Here is a 25,289-nt window from a genome sequence, read left to right as displayed (position 1 = left end):
ACCAGTTAATATCACAGACCTCCTGTGCTATTTATAAGCCATTTTATTCAGAAGCACTCTGCGATGGTGTACTCTACCTCCCTTCTTTAGGAACAGCATTGGCAAATAGACACCCGGAGGGAGCTCAGTCTCCTTCTTGCCTACAAGAGCACAAGGCATCAAGCAGGAAAATAATTGTTTAAATGGAGAAGATAACAATTGGGGTGCTATGCCAGGGGATGGATCCTTGAGTATCTCCAAGCGTAGTGTCTGCATCCTCAGGGAATTGCAACTGTTGTGCAAATCAGCCTATTTTTTTCTAGATTAGCTTCCATTTAAAAGCAAAAAAATAGCAAAAGCTCTTTCAGATCCTTATTTTTCTTCTGTTCAGAGCGCATCTCTGCTCAGCAGTCAGTGCTCATGGTCAAAATTGGCTTGTACAGGGGAAACAGACTTTCAGGTTTGAGTTTTTTAAGCAAATAAAGAAGATTATACTTTTTCAAATTTCTTTTTAAAGTACTTATTTGTTACTAAATTTCATCCCAGTGTTATTTGTTTGAATCAGATTTTAGACTTGAATCAAGCAATATTAGGCTTGAATCAAATTTTTTGTGTAGTAATGATCAGGCTAATGGTACTTGTGCTAATGTCTGTAATTCCCCGCCTCTTTCATCAAATGGAGCCAGGATTGCAGAATGGTATCTCATCAGCCTCGTACTGCTAACGGAGACATCCCAGTAACCAGACTGGTTCTGCCACTGGGAACCTCGCTGTGGTGCTGGGAAGTCCAGGGGGGTCACAAGTCTGTATTTATTTACTTCCCACTTCACCTTAAGGTTAAACTTGAGCAGCACGTACTAGAAGACATTTACATTGAATAATCAGTGTAGGTTATTTGTCTTGTAAATAAAAACATTTTTGTTTGGAGTAACTCAGAACTTTAAGTGTCTTACAAAAACCACTGAAGTGTGAGCTAGCAACTCTTTAAGATTTATGCAGTGTAAACTAACAACAGAAAATGCCCTTTTTTTTTCTTCACCCTAGCGTATAAATCAGCTTTAAGATACAATTTTCAGCTCTTCCATATAGTTTTGGCTAATTTTCCTGCAGGGGGAGGTGTAGAGTCAGAAATGTTGCTTTTTTGTTTAAACCTGCTGCTGTTTTTCAGCCTCCTTCCACTTTTCTCTGCGTATTATGAAGCTATTAATACACGATAGTAAGATCGCAGCTATGAATTATGGCTTTCTTGCCAGCACCAGAGTTGTACATGATGAGTTTTATTAACCCCAGCTGACTGTAAATAACAAGAAACCATACAGTTTTATTGTTTGATTTAAAGGTGTTCCAGCAGCAATTTGCAAAAGGGAAAACGGGGAAGGGGATTAAACAGAGAGAGTGGCTAAAGCAGAAGGCTCTCTCCTTTTTTCTGTTGTTTATATCCATTTTACAGGTATTTGTGTACACAGACAGCTGTATTCTCTCATACATATGCGTGTACTCACACACGATGAGTGAAATACAGCATGCGCAGCCTCCTGTGGGTGGTGGGTTTTGGAGTTATTTTTCATTGTTACTGAGTTTTGAATACATTATGTCTCCATTTTCAAACTCCAAGGATGGATCTGGGCGTAGGAAGACCAATGTTTCTGTACTAGTTTTCTTTCAAAGCTGTAATGTATTTATATTGCTACGGTCTCAATAAAAGCCTTTGAGTGTCTGAGTAAGGAAGAGGATTTCTTGTTAAATTTGTCTGTGCACCAGCCTAGCTAGGAGTTTGTAGGATGCTCCTCTGATATCAAGGCAGTTTGTTATTTTTAAATCTAAACCCCTTGATATTAGAGCTTAAAAATGCTTTCTATCCGTTATTCATACCTTATTTTGGAAAATACAAATTCCTGGCAATGGTATTTTGTTTTATAGTAGCTATTTGAGTTTGTGCCTTATTATTTTAATATTATTTTTCTTTAGAAGATACTCATTACCTTTCTGTCACCAGTTTTATAAACGGTAGCATAATTCCTTGCATTGGCAGCTTGTGAAGCTCAAGGCAAAAGGGAGATATGCACAGCTGGTTTCATCCTCACCTTTCCCTCCCTATCACTGTTTATTTAACACGGCTGTGAGAGCACCAAGCTTCCTTTTGGACTGTAACCACAGCTATGCCCAACAGTAAACCTTCCCCAAGCTCTGCAAGTGGGAATAATTGTAACCCTGGCAATAATGTCAGCAAGTGTCTCCGGGAGGCTGAGTTGGGAATTGAGGGATGGATGGAGTGGATGTTGGTCCTGAAAGACTTTCATGTGCTGCCTCTCAGATTTGGATGCTCCCCTGCAGCGGCAAGTGAATTGTCTTTATGCTGTTGTCAGTTTGCTGTTAAGCTGATGACCTGAATCGCTGTAAAATGGGAAATGAATCTCAAATTGAGAAGATCAATCTTGCTTCTGTGCGTTAGAGCGAGCCTTACACGATGGTGGGAGATGATAACCTTGCTCCCTTGTGGCTTCACTGCAGCAAAGCCTCCTGCCTTGATTTCTTCAGAACAAGATGGCACTTTACCAAATTGTTCTTTGGTGCAGCTCTCTTAATAGCAAAATGTTACAATAGAGATTTGAGTCATTGCCTCTGTGTTTATTAATTTTGCAGATACCTGTGTGCTTGAATGCTGTTTTACAACGTGCAATTTTTAATTAGAATTTGGAAAGGGACAGTTGCATCGGGATCCAAATTAGGCCTTTTGGATAATCTTACCCATGTACATGGTACCTACCACAATGGATCTAGACCATGGCTTGTGAGGCTACTGCGGAATAAAAAAAAATTAAAAATACTTCCATTTAATTACTTTTCTGAAGATTTTCTGTCCTCTCCTTGTATGTTATGTATGGTTTTGGTTATTATGGATTTTGGCGTGATAATAGGTTCTTCTTTGTGTCTTCTTGAGTCTTTTGCTTCTCTGCTTCTTCTCCAGGCTCTTCTTTGCTGCTTTTGCTCACTTCGCTGCAGGCTGGGTTGCAAAGCTGGAGGGATGGGGAGTGAACTGGGGCTCAGACTCTTTCTGATAAGCCAGAGTGGAAGAAGGGCTGGGCTCTGATCTGTTTTTTTTCAGTCTGATGAGACTAACGTGTTCTTGAGCTCCTTCTCCACCTCAGAGAGCCATAGCTGATCTGTGCTTTTCACAGGAAGGGTGCTAGGGTGCTCCAGGCAGCTGACAGTTTGCATGCTGGAGAAAATAAGGTGAAAAGCTGCCTGATGGCTACAGTTGTGCAGTTATGTTGAAATGCACTTTACTCTGGCTGTGCCCACAACAAAAGTGGTCTCTTTGCACCTGGCAATTTCTTTAAGAGGACGGCTGGTGCTTTAGCAATCGTTTCCCCCATGAAATCTGACTGGAGCCTTCTGGGGCTTTTTTCACCTCCTCTCTCTTTACAGGAGTTTCAAAACCCTTTTATTAAATCTAAACCCCACTGTTTGATAGTTCATAGCTAAGCTATAATTACCCAATATGAAGATGCAAGCACAAAATAATTTCTTAGGGAGGTTTACACAAAAGGGAATAACTGTGATAATTTTTTTTTTTTCAGTCCTTTGAGAAAATCTATAAGAGGATGAATAAAGCAAAGAGTGATGATAGCGCAGCACAGATACAAACCTGATGATCTTACTCTGATTCTGTCGGGGTTTCCACTCCAGTGGCTTCCTTAAAGGAGCATTGTCAGAAAGAAAAATCACATTGCTGCAAGTGGGCTGTGCAATCAATCACTGGCCACAGAGAAAGTGGGAGATCAGATGGATTCCCTTTTGAATTCAATCAAAACACACTTCAAAGAAACTGGCATGTATCTTGGCTGAGGTATTTAATCATATATTTGGTGCCTGGCTCCCTGTCGCAGTTGCTTAATGAGACTAGACTTTTGTAATCCCAGAAAAGAGAGGCCAAAAGATAATTATGCAAGTTATAAACTCTTTTCACTGTAGATGCCAAGTTTTTTGATAATCGCATTTTCTTGGACTGGCCCTTGAGCAGGCTGATTTACAGAAAATAATGGCTTTTTTTTTTTTTTCACTGCTAGAATGATATAAACTACTATTTTCTAACCTGTAGTCCCTGCATCCTGGCAGCGCCTGGATTATTTGCGAGGGCTCTGCAAAAGGTGACGAAGAAGAGCGTGTCTTCACATGATCCACAGCAGTTACATGTGAGAAACTTCTGAAGGTCCATGTATTGAAGAAGGTGGAAAATTGCAATGTAGGCAGCCTGAGGAACTTGATGAATGTGCTCAGCTCCTCCTGGCGAGGCCAAATTCGGCGGCTTTTCCCTGTGCAGAAACCTTCTGAACGACCGGTTGCGGCAGTATGTGTTCCCAGATCTAATTAGTGTGAGATTGCAAACCATTATATGCCATATGGAGCCTCCACTATTCCTGATCATCCTTGTACTTGAGAAGACTGAGGCATGCTGCCGGTGCTTATTTCTGTTCTTCTGCCCCTCGTAGCAGCCCCCGTGGCTGGATCCAGCCATACGTTGCTGTTCAGGCCACTGCAGCAAGAGCTGAGCGACACACATCATCTGTGTGTGTGTGGTTTTTTTAGGTATTCTGTGGGTAATTATTAAACTTGGAAAAATACGTGGATATTAGGACCAGCTACAATTGAATCATGTCCTTTCAGAAAGTTGCAGACTGTTTTATTCCCTTTCTCTGGGGCTGGAGTCCCAACTAGCTGGGGATTTGTATTTCCCTTTTCTTCAGAAAAATGCCGTGACCCTTTGCACTGCGACAGCCCTTATCAGCAGGCTGGGGGAGCAAACCTAAGGGAGATAAATGCACCAGAAGTAGGCGTCTCATTGCTTTCATGGAAAAACAGAAATGCAGATTAAGATGGTTGTGGCTCTGGAGAGGTGTATAAATAATTTGCATTACTTCTCTCTGCTTCTGAATAGAGTATAGAGCCTGGAAATAATCCTTTACTTCCCACAGCCCTTTTTGGGAGGATCAGACATGTTCCTGTGTCAAATTTATTAATTTTCTCGTAATTTCTATGCCCTTCCTCTCTTCTCAGTCCTCTGTGGCATCCATACCAGATTTGGTTCATGGTGTTCATGTTGGATTTCTTCAGAGAAGGGGTCAAAGTGTTCACATTTACTTTCTGGAATAGAATCAGGGAGCGCATCAACTTTCTTCTATGAAACTTTGTGTTCAGGTGTAAGATTCACTTATATCTATGAATTAATCTAGGCATCTTTTTCGAAAGACATCAGAATTGTTTGCCTTTTTTCAATTTGCTTGTCTTAGGGAAAAAGAAAAGAAAAAAGGAGAGTAATGTCCCCTCAGTCAGGTTTGTTGCTGTTTCCAAATGAGTTTTAGGAGCGTAAAAACTCCATGTGTTTTCCCAATTCCATATAGTTATCCTTAGCTCAGCATATTGCCCGGGGAAGAGAAACTGTTTTATCTCTGCAGATGTGAAAACTGTTCACTTCTGTGTCTCATGGTGTGTTTTGCTTTGTCTGTTTTCTGTCCAGCCCAGCTCTTTTAGGAGACTCCTCTGGGTTTTTGCAGTCTTGGACCCAGAAGGCAGGCGGTGTCTGTTCTACCCGTTTCTTTTGCAGCTTAATACTCTGCTCAGCACTCACTCTGACATTCAGCATTTCTTCCTTCCCAATCCTGTTCTCAGCAGGCGTTTCTGTAGTGTGGGAGTGGAGTATAATGTCCCTCTGGTCTTAAAAGTGTGAAAAAGCTCATTCCTTTAAGAATTAAACAACTGATGTTCCATCCGCTTGCTGATGTACTGTCCTCTTAGCTTAGCCCAAAACATTTGTGTAGGCTCTAACATAATTTAGTCTTTCCCATCTCAGCTAGCAACACACCCCAGCCAGCTAGTTTTTCTGTATGTTTTAACATTTAATGGTGCTGTCTGTTTCTTTTTAACCTCCCAGTAAGGCGTGTGCTACAAATGGTTGGAGACCAGATGGGGTATGTCTGGAAGGTCTTCTGATTAATCCCTATTTAAGACAGTTTTTATTGTATATAATGATGCAGGATTTTGTAATTTTAAGCTGTGTTATTAGGCACAAAATGGGAAAGTATACTTTAGTTTTGACTGTAACTGAAATCTTTATGGCTAAATAAAGTTTGCAATGTCTGCTTTTAAATCAGTACTTACAAAAGAAGGTAGAAAGTGCCCAGGTGTATCAGACACGTCTGGTTCGGTATTTTGGATCGGATAGTGGCACCAGGAGACGCTACGCAGGAAGAGCACTCAAGTCCGGCTGCTTTCTGCAGTGCATTTCTAGCATCCCCAAGTGCTGTGTTTCTCAAAAAAGAAAGTTCTGGCAAACCCTGGCACCCGTAATAACTTACACAAGGAAGTCATTGCAAATCTGTTAATGAATTAGGTAACCCCTCAACGGACTTCAGAACAGCAGCTCTCCAGACTGTTTATGAAATAGTGTTTTTTCAATCAATGTGTAGCTTTTTAGGCAGCCTCTTCACTCTTCCTTTCATGGTCTCACCGTAAGAAGGATGAATGGAAAGCATAAAGTCATCAGAAATCAATTAATCTGATCTGGAACACGCATATTTAAACACCTTACAAAGATCCAGGTATTACACAGCAGAGCAGAATCTGAGAATGTTTGGATCCCTGATCTGTGCATGTCTGTAAGCTTAGCTTGTGTGGATTACTTTTTTATTTGGACTGTGATTTTTCTATTTGGTTTTGGTAGCTGAACCTTCTTTATAAGGTATTTGACCTTAAATTGCTGGTGTGCACACTTAAATCTCAGCTCTCCTATGAATCTGACTGGATATTCTGGAATTTAAGAAAAAGAAACAACAACAAAACCAGAATGGCTTTACAAAATTTTTTCCAACTTCAACAGCTGAAGAAATTCTAGCTGTTTTTAAGTGCTCTCAGTGATACTAGACTGGGTGTGAATTGTGGGAGAGAGCATGGTATGCTTGAGAGATGTGTTTGCTGCTAGCCGCAGGCGCAGTTCTCGTGATTAAAGCTCAGTGTTTCTAAAAGATAATAACACTTTACACCGGTAAGGTCTCCTGACATGATTCAGTCCTTCCAGCTGCAGAGTTTCTTCTTTCTTACATCTGATCATGACCCGTACTGCTAGCTGGCAGAGCGGACTGCAGACCACTTCAAATAATACCTTCTGCTCTGGGTTGCTGGAAGCTGAGCCTGCATCTCCGTCGGTGGTGTGGGTCCCAGCCGTGCTCCGTGGGGCCTGGAGAAGGTCTGGTGCTTGTATCACCCTCACTGCTGCCCCGGCTCCTGCTACAGTCCTTGCCTTGCTTTGCTTCTGCACTTCTGTCATAATATTGACTTGCAAACATATAGCTTTTTTGCCAGTTGCTATGGTTACCTCTCAGCTACCCGCATCTGAACTGTAGAAATGAGTAACAAGCAATACATTTCAAGCCTTAATGAAATGCACAGCAGTGTGTTAAATTTTTAAACCCAACATGAATATCACTAAGCAACATCCATTCGTGATTTGCCATAATTACTCCTGCAAGCTCCTTATGACTGAAATGCTGGAGCACAGGTCTTTCTCCTCCACTGCATCAAATACGTTTTTCTGCCAGTAGCTTCACACTATCTCAGACCTGTGATGTTTCATAGGCTCTTCACAGTTTCAAAGAACTAAGTTTGACCTCTTTAAATTATTCACACCTTCAGACCGGCAACATCTCCAAAATCTTCTTTTGCGTGTATCGCCCGTTTCCTTCTCATTCACTCCCAGAAATTTATTTTAAAGACCTTTGATTCTTCTGCCCTAGTTCCAAAATGTGAATCCAGCTTGTTTCCTCCAAGCTGCTTCTTGCATATTTGGAAGAACCAATTCCACCAAACCAGCATTAGTGTTGAATTAAAATGAGCATGTAGTTGGTGCTTGGAACTGTTTGCTCAGTAACAGCACCAGAAGGAGCTGATGCCTCAAGTCTTTTGAGGTGGTAGTTTTCTGCTAAGGGATCTTAATTGTCTATCTTGAACAATGCATTTTATCCATCAGTTTGAGAAGTAAAATAAAACCGGACACTGTTTATATGTCTGCACTCTAGGCTTCAGGTCAAATGATTAATTGTACCACCTGGTGCAATTGCAGTTCTTGAATTAATTGCGTTGTGCTTGCAGATCGGGTGGTTCAGAATATCTCTCGTGCTGTGCCCAGGTTCTCTGCTGATCAGTCTAATTTCCTGTATTCTGTTGATATTTTACATTTCCAGCACCAGAGTTACCAATCCTAGAGAGGAAAAACTGGTTGATCTATCTGCTCTATGTTCGCAGAGACTACGACGAGTGTAAGGTAAGAGCTGCTTTCGGGACTTTGCATTAGGAACTATTTTACTGATGTTATGAAACGGTAGTTTTCATGCCAGTTTCCAAACCACCCTCTTTCCTGACTTCTTTTGGAATAAAGGGACCAAGAGAAAATACAAGTAAAATAACTTTCGTGTTCTCAAATCCTTGGCTACCTTCAGGATCCATGCATGCAGTTCTCTGGAGCAATCTGTGAGCTCGGTATGTCTTTGGGAGTGGAAAAATGGAAAGAATTGCAAACCTTTCTTGTTCCAAGTGATGGATAGGGTCTTCCAAACTGATAATAACGCAGTTCCATAGTGTAGGTCTCTCAATGGTGCTACAGATACGCTATGAAAAACACTTCAACTGAGTAGAACATTACTACTGAGTCTAAAAAAAAACATCTTTGTTACCCTTGAACAAAATTATTTCGTTTTACACATGATGCATTGCACCCTTTAATTTCTCCTGGGTTTGGTGGGTAGCTTGGAAGCGGTTGTTTGTTTGGGATTATAACGGTAAGTGGACTAAGGAAATGGCAAATCTATTATTAAACGGTGTGTTTTCCTGATAAAATGAACACAAGCTATTGAAGATGATGCACCAGTGGGCAGGAGGAGGGGAGTAAGAGTTGCCTTTCTGTTTCTGTCATGTGCAAAGAAGATCTGAAAAGACTTTTGCTTCTGAAACACCAGGGTTGGTCGGGACTTGTCTGTCTCTGCTGGAGAACTCCTGGGGGTGCTTAGGAAACTGGCAGGCTGGAGGAAATTCATTTAGCTCTTAATTAGTGGAGCTGGAGGGTTGTATCATCAGCAGTGTGATTTCCTCTCAGATCTTGGTTTAAATAGATATAAACAAAAGTTGGACTAGCAATCTAAATAGAAAATTGTTTCCCTTTTCTGTTGATCTGACTGCATTTTTTTGCTCTCTGATTGCGTACATTTACTGTTTCTGTGATGCGATGTAGAATCACAGAGTGCAGAGAAGATGTATGGCTCAGGAAAACAGAGAAAATAACCAAGTGGATGATATAATGGCAACATCGACTTCTCCACATCTTCATCAGTCATGGAAGCAAGCAAAATATGGGGAAAAAAATCGAGAGAAGACAGCTAATACTCTTTTGCTTGGCAGGCCAGCTTTGCAGTAGCTGTCAAAGTAAAAGGCAGCAAAGCCTTTCCTCAGGGCTCACAAAGCAGGGTTTTTGCAGTAAAGTTGGAAGAGTTTGGCACCAGACCATAGCAGGTCAAATGATCTTCCATCCTTTCACCAAGATGTGATCGATGTGCACTCAGAGGCCTGGATTTGTCCCAAAGAAGATAGGAACCTTGGCATGCCAGGATGCTTCGTCAATCACTGAGGAGTGATAGCATGTCCAAAAGGCGATTCAGATCTTAGGTGGGCTGAGCTACCCTCTGGTAGTCTCTGTCTCTCTCTGCTGGTGTTATGTGGGGTTACGGATCTAACCTGGATGCCCCAGGTGCTTGCCCTTACATGTGATAAACATAGACATTCCCGAACATGCTATTTGGGGCTAATACCTTCAAAACCAAAAGAGGTATTGACAGTATCCCCAATGGCTTAAATTGCTGTTAACTGCTTGATTTCACTATAGTTTGGGCATTCGTCCCATTAATTTTCTTTTCAGACTCAGCTAAGAAACAAGTGACCTGTGATGCTATTAATTTTGGTTTGAATCTTGCTAGACCCTCTTTCCCACTCAGTGCTTTGAAATGCTTCCTCTCTAACATGGTTTTAAAAGCTCCCGTATTTTTCAAAGATGTAAAAGGCCAAGAAAAAACTGTTTGTTTACCAACATTAGCTCCCCAAAGTGAAGGCATTAAATCGATTTTAACCCTTACAGTGCCACTCCTGTGTCTATTTTGGTGTTGCCAAGCTTTTGACAAATTGTGCTGCTCATTACAGTGAGGGATTAATAATGCTCGCTGTTTGATTTGCCTCTCATTCTACCCACCAAGATGCAAGGCAAACATCCCCCAGAGCCTGCGGCTGCAGCATCCCCTGTGATTGCACAGGCAGAGAGGAGTGGGGGGAGAGGAGGGACAGGCCCTGCTAAGCAGTGATCATCACTCAGCTCTCACTCTTCGCGTGCAAAGCTAATAAACTGTGTCTTCTGCTTGCAGCATCAATTCCAGCCCTGCCCCCTAACCATTTTTCACAACAGAAATCTTCTGCTTCTGTTATGTGCGAGGAAGGAATTATTAAAATTACCAGATGCTTTTAATTAATTAAAGTTGCTTGTGCTGGTTGGTCTCCTGCCAGTATGTCTAAATTCTGTTGGCAAGTTAAATAAACTTGGGAGGAAAAGCTGGGATTACAGATCGTATTTCTCAGCTCAAGGCCTTTTGCTATGGGATTTTTTAGGGCTTATAGAATTAATCAGATCTCTCTAAAAGATAGCTCTCTATTGCCCTCTCTTGCTCTGAGAAACTGGTTTTATGTAGATGGAGAAATACAGAATATCTGTATTCAGGAGATGCTTGGTTATGTCCAAGTTGAATGTCCTATAATAATGTACTTTGTAAAGAGTGTAATACAGATATATTAGCAGATACAGATGAGAGGAAGAGCAGTGTAGACTTGTTCTTCCTTTCCTTTGTCTCTTTAGTTTTCTTTTTATGAGTGAGGATTCTCTCTAATAACCTTCCTTGCCTTCACTCCACTTTCTATCTAAGTGCTATATTTGAGGTTCAGTTTTCCTTCCTGTTTTCAGGTCCTTCACTTATAGTCGTCTCGGAGGCAGGGGATGCTGGTACTGATCATACACTTGACAGAAGTGCCAGATGAGCACCAGGTTATTGCTGGCACAGAAATGTTTCTTTCCCCCTGTTGCCGTGAAAAGCCGAAATCAGGACTTAATAGTCACGGTGACTATTAAGGAGGTGTTCTTTATTGCAGCGCTGGATGCACAGGGGATTGCTCCTCCTAATGTGCATGCCGTGCCAGGTCAGTTACACAGCTTATATGCAAGTTATACATACATATTCATGGTTTCCCCGAGAACTCATTATCATGGGTAACCACCCACTCCCACATGTGCATTATCGTCTTTGGGTGGGCTTCAGAGGCTTCTGGTGGTCGTTTACTTCATCCACTCCTCTTCATCATCATGTCCTCTTGGTGAACTACAGCTTTTACTCCCGTGTTCTTGCTGGCAAAGCCACAGAGTTAGTTTTAGCCGGGTCTGCAGTCTTGAGGCATCCTGTGCCTCTTTGTCTCATAGTAGCCTTGCATTCCGTTACTAGAGATAAGTTCCGCTAAAAGGATTACAATGTGCTTTACATACACGTTTCACAGTGCCACTGTTACATAGTGCATTGCTGCTGCTTGTTAAAAAGGCTTTGGCTAGTAAATTTCCATCAGGCTCTCGCTTTACCCCCTTTGTCTCTTCCACTTCCGAGCAAAAGAGGAGTCTCAGAGCAGAAATGATGCTCTTGGTTCATAGCCAGAGTGCTCATCCTCTCAAAGGTCACCCTTTTTGACTGGTTTTATCATTTCAGGTCACATGTGACTATGGAATATAGCCAAACTGCACCCGCACCCCAAACTGTCAGCTGCATGAATGCAGCCAGCAAGAATTTACATTTGCATCAGTTTTTTTCCCCTTCCTTTTCCCATGTATTCCTCATTTGTTCATTTGGCTTTCATTGACTTAGCTGCAGTTGCTCCAATCCAATTTATTTCTCCACAAATGACCTAGGGTAGATACCCTTATCAGCAGAGGATACTTTCAGAGATTCCTTGTGGCATTTTCCCCAGGTAATATCTAATTATCTTTGGTAATAAGAATGAACAGAGAAATACTAAAAGGGCTACAGTATTCCTGGCACAATGCTTTTCACACATGGTGGCGAGCTTGCACTCTTCTGTGCACTCTTGTAGTTGTCCCAGCCGCAGTCCAGTGCTTTTATTATACATGGGGTTGTGGTTTCTGTAACTGAAACCAAATCTCTGTCATTAGCTTTGTTAAAATGGTGGAAGCTTACAACTTTTATAGCATTTTAATATAGTATATTGCAGCACCTAGCTACAAATTCTGTATTTATGTTGACTTTTCCAACCACAAATTCTGATTAAATGAATTTTGTAGTTCTCATGTCCTGTGTGATACCACTGTTAACCATCACATAAGGAAGAACTATGTCCATCAACATGTTGCATGATGTTTAAATTCAAGTTATTTTAGGGCATTCTGCAATAAGCGCAGATACAGCATAGCTATATGTAGCACATACAAAAAACTTTCCAAATCAAGGTTGCAGAAGGTATTTGGTCAGTGAGAAATCCATTTTCTTTCATAGGGATTGCCTTTATTAAAATATTTGAAAGGTTTATATTCTTCTGAAAGCTGTCATGCTGCAGTTTAGTAATGGGGTAATAGTGAACCAGCTAATGGGCTTTTTGGTGAGGGAGACTGCATTTGGTATGTATTCTCTGCACTTTGTCATTTCAGGCTGTCATCAAAGAGCAGCTCCAGGAGTCTCATGGGCTGTGTGAATATGCAGTCTACGTTCAAGGTACGTTGCAGGAAGCCTCTGAAAGTCTTAATTTTGCTAAAGCAAGTTACTTCTGATTTGAGATACAGTGAACAATAAGAAGGGGAACAGGTGACTGAAACATGAAATTAATATGTAAAAAATACTTGGCTTTTTTTTCTGCTTGCTAGGTCTAGTTTTGAAGTTTGGGATTTTCACATGAAATGGGCAGATGAGATTTTCTGTTTTCTCTGTATTCATGAGTTTGTCATCTATTCCTCCTTGGACTATGGGCTCTTGGCCTTCAGTATGTTGGTGTATGTTTGATTGTATTACAGATGCATGTTTTCTGTTAGAGCTGCCTGCCTCAGGTGATTGCTGTCTTACTGTTTGCTTTAAGGATGGTATTCCTCTTCCTGTCCTGCCCTCTGTCCCCTAAAAAATGTGCCCCAAAACTTGGTGTTGCAATTCAAAGTGCCATGGTGGGGGACAGCTGAGATTTGTTGGCCGAGGATGTACTGCAGATTGTAGAAGTTGGGAAGCGGGGAAATCCGGACTGCATCTTCACGAGCAATTGGCCAGGGTTTAAAGCTGCCTTTGTTCTGAAAAACAGAAATTTTTCCAGGCATGCACGAGTCCTTTGCATGCGTTGTCGTTCTGCCCTCAGACACAGCTTCTGCCTGAGATTGCTGCAGGAGGGAGAAAGACCAAATGAGCGTTGTTATAATATATCTGTACTCCCTCTTCTTTCCCTGCTGTCAGAGAAGCACATTTTTCCTGCAGATAATGGACTAATTTGCTTGGTATATGTTGTCTTACAGCTTTGATATTTCGCTTGGAGGGGAAAATTCAAGAATCTCTTGAACTTTTTCAGACATGTTCCATTCTGAACCCTCGAAGCGCTGACAACCTCAAGCAGGTGGCACGATCGCTGTGAGTGGTGTTTTATTGTTTGTCTTTGATGTGCCACCCAGGACCTTCCATGTTTTGTTTTTCTCCCAGGCATCAAGTAAAATCCCAGGCTGCTTAATTCCAAACATGATTCCTCCTTATCAACACTTGAGTTGGCTTCCAGAAGCGTGGGCTACCCTTAAAAGCAGAATCTCTGTTATCTGCCTGGCTGCTATTGTATTTTCTTTTTCTTTGTTCTTTAAGCAAGAGCAGTAACACACTGATTTCTAGGTCCAGAGCTAAGGGGTGCTGACCTGAGCTGTGTAAACTTGCCTTACAGACCCCTTCCTGTCTCTGAATGTCCAGTTAGGTCACCTGTCTTTTTCCTTTGAGACAAAGGCAGACTGCAGAGCCTGTGAATTCCTTCCTTGCATCTCCAGTAACGTCAGGGAGTTCCTCAGCATCTCGCAGGATTGATGACCTTGGCCCTGAAAGGGAGCAGTGCTCAAATTGTAATACTGCTGAGATTGTAAACTTCTCAGGGCTTCTCATGCAGGTCTCTGGAGAACTAGCAAATAGTGTCATTTCTCACTGCCAAAGGTGATAGTGGTTGCACAGCAGGGCTTCAAAGCGAGAAAAAATAAAAATTGAAATGCTTTTGCAGGTTTCTTTTGGGGAAGCACAAGGCAGCCATTGAAGTGTACAACGAAGCAGCTAAACTTGATGAAAAGGACTGGGTAAGTGTTTCAGTGAGTTGGAGGTTATTGTAGTATGCAGACGTTTCTGCCGTCTTATGAAGACAGCTGCAAACTTGTTCCAAGCAGAGGTGAACTCACACTGCGTGCAGTCTGAGCAGATGAGGAGCTGCAGGGCTGAGAGGCATTGCCTTTTAGCACAGGCTCAGAAGCATGGATGAGCCTCTGCAGCATCTGGTTTGGATGCACATTTCTGCCTGCAAAATCCCGCACCTTGTCTTGGGGCACAGAGAATCGAGCAATGTGTTTGGGCTTTGCAAAGTATCAGTATTAACATAGCCCTATATATACATTAAGGAAAGTATGGGAAGTAGCTCCCTGTTTGGAAATCCTCAGTTATCATTAAAACTTGCTTGAGTAAGTGGGAAACCTTTTGTAGCGCCCAACACCATTGAAAAAGATTACCCTCAAACTAGCTGAGAGGGTTACTTGTTACCTACCACGTATTACCTGTTTTGGCAAAACATAGGCTGATAGCTGCAGGAGCAATAATTAAATTAGCTCTTCTATATAAGAAGACAAAAAGTGAAGGAAGAGCATTGCAAAGGGAAACATGACAGTGGGTAAAAGGAGAGAGGACTTGGCTTGCAGTTAGTTGCAGGCAGCCTTCTGCAGGTGACTGTTTTGCCTGCAGAAGTGTTGTTTCTAAGACAGACTTGCTACATGTGATCTCATTCCTTAAGACATCAGGCACTCACTGACTTTAGCCGTACTTTGGTGCTCAGTACGTCTAAAATTCAGGCTTGATACAAGGATATGTTTGGTATTATTCAACTTACCCTGTGCCAGACAACTCAGGAACCTTTTATACCATGGGTCTTCTTTCAAGTCTGTATTCCCTTAGCTAACCAAGCTACTTGCAGTATGTGCTTGGCATGCCTATAGCTCTATTTACAACCACAGCAGGCAGACTTCAGTGGGTATTTTGATTAGTTATTTCCATACCTGGCTCAGCACTGGAAGTAGAGCCAGCCTGTGTTCTTCCCTTGCACTGTCTCGTTCTGCAAGCTGCAGTAACCAGGAGTTACTGATTCATTACTGTTCTCCACAGTTGGAGAGACTGTGTGGAGGAAAATACCATTCTAAGAGGGTTAATGGGGAAATAAGAGAGTTTTCTTTTAAAGGTCAAGGCTGTCTAAACTGATGAAGCAGTGAAATGCTCACCAGAATAGAAACAAGGAACTAGTGGACCTTGCTTTTCAGCTCCCCAACATGTGCCAGAGTGGGGAAAGGGGCAAGTAGCTTGTCTGTTAAACTGTTGGTGATGAATTAGAGGCATGATTGTTCCCTACAGTGTCACCAGAGTGTTTAGGATTGCTAAGTGATCTTCCTACTCTGTTGCAAAATTGTTTAAGATGCCAGAGGGATATCAGCCCTTCTGGTGCTTGACTTCTATTTTGGAAAATTAGGCACATCTTCAAATTTTGTCCAGCTGGGTGCAGCGTTGTGCGTGTCCTAATGACTGTACAGCTAGATTGAGAGCCATCCAAAAGGGCAACTTACCTAGCTTCAGAGATCTCATTGGGAACTGAGTCACATCTCAGTGAAGAAACTGGTCTTTGCTCCTTGTTCTCTGAAGAGACCATCGTCATTTCTGTGTTTTTTGTCTCGGTGGCCTGTAGTCTTGTCTGCACAATCACACTTAAGCTCTGTAGGTTCCTGAAGTAACTTGAATTTATAGGTTTACTTGATCTACAAAGCAAGAAGGGTATGGGCAGGCACAGGGGTCTCCCCATCCGGGTCAGTGATGACTGTAATCACTGGCAGATTATGTAGTATGCATTTTATACGTCATGCTGATTTGGTTTTGTTTGTGGTTTGTTTTTTTTTCATACAGGAGATCAGCCACAACCTGGGTGTGTGCTACATGTACCTGAAACACTTCAACAAGGTAATGCAAATGCTCGTCTTATCTGCTTGACAAATGGGAAGCAGGGTTCCCAGAAATTTCACTTTCTTTAGTAGTTTGAAGTGGATCATTTACAGTGATAGGTATCAAGGAAGTTTTTTGCTTCAGCGTTTGTTTTCTGGGAGCAAAAGTTTGTGAGCCATCTCTGTTTTCGTTTGCATGTTGAATTATTTTGTGTCAGCTGCAAGTTAGTGAAGTTGGGTAAGAGTGAAACGGAGGTTAGCCTTGTTCCAGGTCAGGAGGCTTTTTCTGAACTAGGATTTTTCAGAGGGCATTTCTGGTTTTAAAGGGAATGTTTGAGAAACCTCAAAGAGCTGCCTCAAACTAGACAGAAAACCAGCTGCGCTCCAACAAGAGCTGCTTCTGTTTCTGAGCCTTTTAAAGCCAGAACCATAAACACTGCTGGTTTTGTGAGGAGCATGCCAGTTCCATCTTCTTGAAGAAAGAGAGGTGTGATGGTAAAGACCCAAACCGTTTCCCCAGCATACAGCTCAAACTGCTGCACCTCATGTAGAGAGTTTCTGAAGGAAACTTGCTGCCCCTTGGGTCTGGCAGGATTCAAAGAGAAGAGTTATGGGGTTGGTTTGCTGGAGGTGCAGCAGGCACCGTTTTTCTTCCATGGAAAGGATTTGCTCCTGTGTCTGAAGCTCCTTTTGCACCAAGCCTGGAGCATAGCTGCAGTGAGGGCAGCACTAACTTTATTGGCTTTGTAGCTAACAAAGAACTTCTTGGAAGCTTGAAACTGAGTTTTGTTCTCTGGTCTGAGCATGCCATTCCCAGCTCCTCACTTAACACTCCCCTAGGTGCTCGTGGTGAGCACTGAGCTGTTTCTGATCCTATGGGGTTACTTTGTAAGGGAAAAACCAACATTTAGAAACCCTTTGTTCCCAATTTGGCCCAACTGTTCCCTGCTGCTCTTTCTGTTGGAGTGCCGTGGCCCTCACAGCAAACCCCTGCTGCATTCTCTGTTCGAGGCAGTGCTGTAAATTAAGCAAGAAGCTCTGGAGTATAGGTTCATACTTGGGATTTGTTGTCTGCACTAACACCTTCCAAACTGGGACCTGCTGACATCTTGTCTGAGATGTACTGGTCACCCTGGGCAGCGATACCTCCATGAGGACATCTAAAATATAATGAAGCCTTTGGGGATAACTGTCTCTTCAGTGGTTGCTGGTAACAAATATCCTGTGTTGCAGAATTCCATTACTGTGTCAGCATTTCTCTTTCTAATGTATCACGTGTTCAGAGATAGCAAACATACTTTGCTGTCCTGCTGGTTAGGCCTGAGGACATAAGAGGAAGACATGCTTCAAAGTGGCTCCTGTTGGAGGGGATCGGTACGTGCCTGACAAGCTGATTCACTCCTCTTGTTTACTTGGCAATCCATGCTTGTTGCTGGAATAAGCGTTTTAGTGAAGAATAAACTGTAACATACCTGTTAACCTAACAAATCTGGAGCTTCCCTCAAACCAAACAAATTCAAATACAGGAACAGGCCCGTGCTCCTCTCCTCCTTGGGAGGTCATTGCCTCTTGGCTTGGCTTGAAGCATGCCACGTTGCCTTTTTCTGTCCCTAAAACCACATGGCTCCTGATGCAGAACTTGTTTCAACAATTAGCTGGGCTGGGTTTTGCTAGCAGGGTTCTCTGCGCTCAGGGGGTGCTAGCTGCTGGGGATTGCTCTTGGGCTATTGCTTCACTGAGGTCTCTGTAATCACTTACTATTTTTTTTTATTCTCTGTGGTTGTGTGTTTAGGCACGAGACCAGCTAAACAATGCCCTGGAGCTCAACAGACATGATCTGACTTACATGATGCTGGGGAAAATTCACCTATTGGAGGGGGAGATGGATAAAGCCATTGAAGTCTATAAGAAAGCCGTAGAGTAAGAATATATCCTTTTTTCTATTTGCCCATGTCCCATCCTATGCCAGGAGAAATTTGATTGATGTCCCAGATCTGAATTGAGGACATGATTAAAAAGCTAATGGTAATTATAGTGTCTCTGTGCAAAGCTGGCACTTTCAAGCTCTTCAGCTGTCTCTGCTCTCAGCTGTAGTCCTCCTCCTGCTGACAATATGTCATGGAAGAAGGTAGCTGTTTGAAGGTCTGCCAAAAAAAAGTGGAAAAACAAATGGACAGAAATGCCTGGGAGCAAACCTATCCAAAGCTGACTTCATAAATCCCAAAGGTTTATCTACCAAAAAGATCTAACCCCGGGTTTCTCTCTAACCCTGATCGTCTGTCAAAAATCAGTTGCTGGGTTTCACATACTGTTTTCACTTGGAGTGATTTGTGTTTGAAAGCATGTGAGTAGGCAGACTAGAGATGGGTTGGTGCACAGTGAGTTTCTCCCACCCTGTCACTGTTACTCAGTACCGATCTATCTTGTTTTAGGGCATTCCTGAGCATCTCATTTACCAATGCTTTTAAAATATAGTTTTGTAATGAAGGCAAACACTAAAGAAAAGCAGGAGCATGTCAGAAGCCACTGGAGGATCTACGTTTTGTACCAGCTCTTTTCACGTACTGTTTCCTTACACATCTGCTTTTGGCTGCTGTCTGATAGTATACTGGGTTGGGTAGACATTTGGACTAATCTAGAATGTTTATTATATAAATAATCCTTGCTAAGCGTCTTACCAGGTTTATGTATCTTATCTCGGTGCTCCCCTGCCCTCCCTTCTTCCTCGCTCCTGTTTTTTTCTTTTTTTTGTTCTCATCTGCCTATTACATTTTGCCTGCTGTTACCAGCTCCAGGGTAGTCTGTCATTGCTCGGTGTTTATATACCATCAGCACAGGCAGTTTTGTTCTGGTTGAGGCTTAAAGGTGCCAATGTGAGTGTGTGTATTAGATTTCTTAAGTCTTGATAGCAGGGAATTGAAAACTTACTTCTGTTAAGGTGAGTGAGGCCACAAATATAGTGTCTCTTTCTGCTTTTTCTTTTTTGTTGTTTTCATCCTATTTATGTCTTCAAAAGCTACTGGGAATGGGGATGCTTTTAAAAGGGTTAACAACATTGCTGTGTGAACCTCATACTAGCAGTGAAGGATTGGGAGTTGCATACAGTAATTGAAAGCCCTTAGGACATATTTTTTCAAGCTTCTCTGTGCTGAATGGAGTGGCGTGTATGGCCAGGGATACATTAACAGGTAGTGCTGGCCTGAGCACTCTGGTCTGTGGGCTGCACTGTAGCGCAAAGCCATGGTGAGCAGTCCACAGCTGGTCTGCGAAACCAGGTTTATAATCTTTTTATAGGGTGAATTAAAAGTCTGATGATGAGTGTGTGTAGGATCCATCAGAAATGCTGAGGATTACCTGTCCTACATGGCCCAAGAGGCTTGGGATGGATTTACAGGGTGGTTTGTGGGAAATGATGGAAAATCCCATTTTGTATTTCCAGGTCACTGATGCAGACTCGCTTTGAAGCTTGACAAAACCACATTATCTTATTATGCATCTAGATCTATTTCATAGAGCTGTGTTGACTTCCCATTATATCTAGAAGACATTTGGAAAGCTTAGATGTGATATTGTTCAAAGGAAGTCCCCATGATGGCAATTGTTCTAATATTTGCGTTTAATAATAACAGTTAATTTCATGGAGTGATACTAGTATAATGTGGCATCATAATTCCATGTTCTGTTTTTACCTTGTTCTGGAAGGGCTTATAAGCAACGCCGCTCTCTGGTTTTTGTATTACAGGTTTTCTCCAGAAAACACAGACCTCCTTACAACACTGGGGTTACTTTACTTGCAGGTATTGAAGACTGTTAGCTATTACATGAACTTAATTATTTAAAAAGTGACCAAGGTTTTTTTTATAGAGTTAATTTCTATCCACCTTCCTATGACTTGCACACGTTTCTCTAAAGACTGCATTTAACGTGACAGAGCTTGCTTTTCTGTATGTTCTTTTTTCCTTTTGCTGCTAAAAGCAATTGGTTTCCTGGACCTGAGCCAGAGCAGGAATTCTGTTTGGCAACTGCCCTAATTCTGTTATAAATCCTCCCAGTATAACAAAACATGACTAGTCATTACCTTGTTTCTGGAGCAGGAGTCTAGCAAGTTATTCTCCTACAAAAGCAGCCATGAAATTGTTAGTGTTAATGCACCGTAGAACAAAATTGGAATCGATTTAAATAACAAAGGCATGCTTATCACTTGGGTCTGTAAAACGTATGGGAAGGACTGCCTGATTATTCCAAAAATGAGCTTCCCAAAGAGTGAGCAAGCAAAGAAAAATAGGCAGTAGTGCATGAAAGGACTGATGGGCTAGAAAACTTGCACCAAGTGCTGATTTGGAAAGATCCTGAAGCTTTTCCCTAATCATTTAGATGTTCGAGAATAAAATGTAGGTCTTGAAAAAAATTGTCTTGCTCTAGAGATAGGGAAGTTCAGTAGGAACCTTGGATGTCTTAACTGGATATGTGTGGATTTAGAATGGAGTATGATGTGGGAAGGGGGATCTGTAAGATAGAAGTAGTGTGAGTATAACATTCGCCCTGTGAATTTAGTCCCCAGGTCTCGGTGCTGTGATTCATTTGTTCAGTTTATCATGTCTCTGGATACAGACTCACCTTCAGGAGTTTTAAAGATGCTTCTACAGCTTTCCCACTTGCTAATAATTACAGAAGGCGCTGGACTCTGATGCATCAGTATAATTGCTGGAGTGGCAGATGGGCTTCTCATCAATTTTTGTGACCGAAAAAGGACACCAATATCCAGAATTTCATGCTGTTTGGACTGATACAATTCTGGCATAAGTCAATTGAAAACGACAGGATTTTAGTGACTGTAAACAGTCATGTGCTTGTATATGGACACAGTCATGCCCTCTAACACTTGCAGTCCATTAGAAGACAAGGGAAGACTTTCTCATGTGAAAAGAGATCCCTGGGGAGTGAGGAAGTTGTGGTGAACGAATTGAGGATGGGCAGAGTAGCAATTTGTAGCCTCTTTTCTGGAAGAGAGGAAGGAGCAGAGGACTATCTATCAACCCAGAGCTTGTTCTTGTATAGAAAAGTCAAAGCACAAACTATATGAAAACTTTTATTTTGGCAGAACAGTGAATCCAGCCCAGCAAAACAGATTTTTAGAATCTGTTTTGTAAATTATCAAACAAGAACATGTGTGTGTAATGGGACCACTGTAAAATTCACTTTTCTGAATATTTAACTGAACCAGAAATTCTAGTGCCCAAAAAGCACGTTTTCTTCTTCTTAACCCCCCTTATTCCTGAATTTCTGATGCTTATTTACTTCTTTTCCCAGCTTGGGGATTACCAGAAGGCCTTTGAACACCTTGGAAATGCACTTACTTACGACCCAGGCAACTACAAGGTATCGTGAGGAGTGGAAATGAATGATGATGAGACACCTCTTAAAGCTAATTCCAGTATCAGAGCTTTGCCATCTATATCCAGGGATATCTTAGCCTGGACATCCTGAAAAAGATCATGCCCAGAAAGCTTTCTCCGAAATACATTTCTGGGACCTTTCCCTGGGTAGAGAGTTGGATGTGTGTAGAGGTAGGGAAAGGGGAGAAGGCAGAATATGGGATATTAAACTGATCCCTTTGGTTTTTAATCTGAAGATGCGCCAAAACCAGGTGGAATTAACAAAATGGAATTTACTTTGGAAGGAAAGTCTTCTAGACATTGTTTCAAAAATCCCAAGAGCTGTGCCCGGGTCCCTGTGACTCCTGGGCACAGAGCACAGATACAAGTGATATTGCATTGTATTATTCTTCCATCTGCCAATAACCCTGTCTGTGCTTCCAACTGTTATATAAAAATGTGACTTTTCCTTGGCTCTGGTCTGGAAAGCCGAGCTTGGCATCTAGGTTTCATTCCTGATTGTGAAACTGCTTCCCTTTTTAGGCATGTTACTTCATTTCTCTCTGCCTCTTTTTTCTTCTGTACAATGTTAATGATGTGGAGTATTGAAATGTGTGGTTGACAAATGATGTATGAATGCAAGCCGAATGTTATTGTGAAAACATCTTTACACTTACTAATTTTAGTTGTCGCTGTGAAATATTATAAAGGACTTAACTAGCGTGGTTTAAATACAGTGTGTTGCAATCACTTGCTTTTTTTTCCTCATGTGTATTTCCATTAATTTGCAGTATCAACCAGTCAGTGCGAACTAGGCTAGCTTTGCTGCATATATCTTGCTTGAGTATGTTTTATTCTCTGCTTAACTTGCACCAGAACTATTTCTATCTGTGCTTGTTGCTAAAAAGAATCTATTAGTGCATAGATCTTCTCAGAGACTTGGACTCTAGGAGGTACTATCGTCACCCCAAAACGTACCCTAAACACTTGTCATGTTGCAATATTTCCAAGACAGTTATGATTGAGATAGTGCAGGAAGAAGCGGACTTGGGTCCCTTCTTTACCCTGTCTTCCGCTATATGTGGGGAGATTCTGGAGTCCCCATCTGCTCCCCACTGTTGGTCTTGGCAGCCCCTAGAAGAAAACAGCTGAAGAAGTTGAATGGTTGCTCTTGAGATGGCTTTAGTTTACTCATTTTGTCCTGTTGTTTTCTTGCTATATTTGGGAAAATGCAGTTCCTCAGCTGGTCACTCTTGTCTTCTCTCAAAGGCTACCTTGGCAGCTGGCAGCATGATGCAGGCCCATGGAGATTTTGATGTTGCCCTCTCCAAATACAGGGTGGTAGCCAGCTCTGTGCCTGAAAGCCCTCCGCTGTGGAACAACATTGGGATGTGCTTCTTCGGGAAGAAGAAATATGTAGCAGTAAGTATCTGGTTTCCTTTCTTTTTTCATCTGTAGCTAACTTCATGCAAGAACAAGATTCTTCTTGCAGCAGAGACAGGAGGTCTGTTCTGGGTGGGCTGTGTTACAGCACATTTATTCCTTTTTTGAAGGCTATCAGTTGCCTGAAGCGGGCAAACTACTTGGCTCCCTTTGACTGGAAGATTTTGTACAACTTGGGGTTAGTCCACCTCACAATGCAGCAGTACGCATCTGCTTTCCACTTTCTCAGTGCTGCCATCAACTTCCAGCCCAAGATGGGAGAGCTGTACATGCTCCTTGCAGGTATGCAATGCTCTATTATCCAGCTCCTGTGTATATCCAGCTTAGGGGATGCAACATTATAGAGACAGAAAGTTCAGGCTGAAGTAAACAAATATTGGATAAAGGCTATACTAAGAAGCTGTTTCCCAATAGGTCACTGAGAGGTGTAAAGTCTGAATAGTCTGTTCTCTGTCTGTGGTGAATAGGAAGGTTAAATTGCAGTCAGATCCAGATTAAACATTAAAAAAGGCTTTCTACGTGTAAGAGTTCAGGTTTGGGTTGCCTAAGGAGTGGGTGTGGATTTCCAGCACTGGACATTTTTGGGATCAAGCAAGACAAATAATTTGTCAGAATTGACATTAGTAGGGTTAATCCTGGCAGCAGTCCAGACAACCCTGCTAGCACCTATTTATTTTACAATGTAATGAGATTCAGAATTGTCCTAAAAATTAAGTCCTTGTGAAACATTGACTTGTGTGTGTACGTTTTGCTTTGGTGCAGTTGCTCTGACAAACCTTGAAGACATTGAGAATGCAAAACGTTCCTATGAGCAAGCTGTGGCACTGGACAAGTAAGTCTTAATCATAGCTGTCAGTTGTTTGATCACATTGCTCTGCCTCCCTGCACCTGGTTTCCTTTGCATGCTTTGTCCCTCGGCCTACTTTGACCCTAAACAGTGTGCAGTAGGGAAACATTTTTATTCCTGCAGCTGTGCAAGTGACAGTTTTAAAACCATTTTTTTTTTTTTTTAAATTCAAGTCAGCTCTGAAAAATGAAGGGGAAATTTTGTTTTAGACCAACCCAAAGCTGGTTTTTACTCTGCTGTTTAGTTAGTGAGTCAGTGGTGATGACTTTGGATTCCAGGCCTCCTTTCAGTGAATATTTATACACAGTGGAGCAGATTCAATAGAATAAAACCAGTCATCCCAGAATATTTTGTAACCCAAAGTTTGAGCACTGTGCAGAGCAATGAGATGCTCGGAATAAAGCGTGTTCTGAATTGGGCAGAGGGAAGATCTTAGCTGGGAGAATGTGGGCAAGAAGTTAGTATAAAGCATATAAAAGGGCAGCAGCGTAGTCCTTTCTCCTCCATTTTGTTAACAATGTCTATGTTTGCAAACTAGCTCTTAAAATTGGAGCACTTGGTTTCAGAAATGTTAAGATGAACCTTGCAGTATTTAATCATTTCAGGCAGAAAACCAAGTTTGTCTCAAATTTATGAACAGTTTTGTCTCTCTCCCCAATTTACTGTGAATATTTGCATACTTACAGCAGCCAGCACGGTAATTCTGAGCCCAGGAGTCTGTATGCTGGTGACAGAGGTGTGGCAAAAGCACTCTTGCCATCTGCAGTGGCCACCACAAGGTGGCATGAGAAGATGCTGTCTCTTTTCCTCTGTCCTCTCTAACCTAGGTGCACTGGCCAGGCTTAATTTTGGGAATTCTGGAAGTTCCTAAGCCCATTATAAAGGGCAGCAGGTTTCAAAAAACAGTGTTTGACACTGTAGTGCAGTTCAGTCTGTGAAGAGGTGCAGTAAATGCTCTCACATGTTTACCGGTAATTACACGGCTTGCACGCATGCCAGAGCTCTTGAATCAGTTAGCCCTGCACAGCCAGCACACATCTGGCACTGAAGTTCTTCATACTTATGCATCAACAGAATTACAAAACAGGTTTAAATATGACTTCTACGTCTGTTTCAAATGTCAGTAGGTTTATGCAGCCTCCTCAGACGAACTGAACCTGTGCAAACTATGGTCAGATATTTGTAAATGTATTGCTGTGTGAGAGCATTTTGCAATTATGCATCAGTGATTTCTACCAACATCACTAAGTCCAGTTGACTCCTTTGCCTGGCTTTCCAAATCAGTCTTCCATGCCTAGCAAGGCAGTACAGGGCCTTA

The 25,289-nt window shown here is 42.0% G+C and overlaps 1 protein-coding gene across 5 annotated transcripts in view; it reads left to right on the top strand.

Annotated features, from left to right (window-relative positions):
• The window catches only part of BBS4 (Bardet-Biedl syndrome 4), a 43,937-nt gene that overhangs the window by 10,947 nt on the left and 7,701 nt on the right, over positions 1-25,289 (top strand). Inside the window, exons 1-12 of one of the 5 annotated variants that reach the window (XM_052806956.1) lie at positions 7,204-7,222; positions 8,217-8,296; positions 12,767-12,830; positions 13,663-13,721; positions 14,344-14,416; positions 16,272-16,325; positions 18,099-18,226; positions 20,049-20,103; positions 21,617-21,685; positions 22,951-23,103; positions 23,235-23,406; positions 23,887-23,956. In XM_052806956.1, the coding sequence (XP_052662916.1) occupies positions 8,268-8,296; positions 12,767-12,830; positions 13,663-13,721; positions 14,344-14,416; positions 16,272-16,325; positions 18,099-18,226; positions 20,049-20,103; positions 21,617-21,685; positions 22,951-23,103; positions 23,235-23,406; positions 23,887-23,956 (926 nt within the window). In that variant the 5' untranslated portion in view covers positions 7,204-7,222; positions 8,217-8,267. Of the gene's footprint in view, positions 1-7,203; positions 7,223-8,216; positions 8,297-12,766; positions 12,831-13,609; positions 13,722-14,343; positions 14,417-16,271; positions 16,326-18,098; positions 18,227-20,048; positions 20,104-21,616; positions 21,686-22,950; positions 23,104-23,234; positions 23,407-23,886; positions 23,957-25,289 lie in introns of those variants that run through there. The other 4 variants (XM_052806958.1, XM_052806954.1, XM_052806953.1 and 1 more) reach the window with 4 other exon arrangements.

Source organism: Harpia harpyja, chromosome 14 (assembly GCF_026419915.1).
Source record: "Harpia harpyja isolate bHarHar1 chromosome 14, bHarHar1 primary haplotype, whole genome shotgun sequence".
Classification (NCBI taxonomy): Eukaryota; Metazoa; Chordata; class Aves; order Accipitriformes; family Accipitridae; genus Harpia; species Harpia harpyja.
The sequence above is the reverse complement of the archived record's forward strand: the minus strand, read 5'-3'. Positions and strand labels throughout refer to the sequence as shown.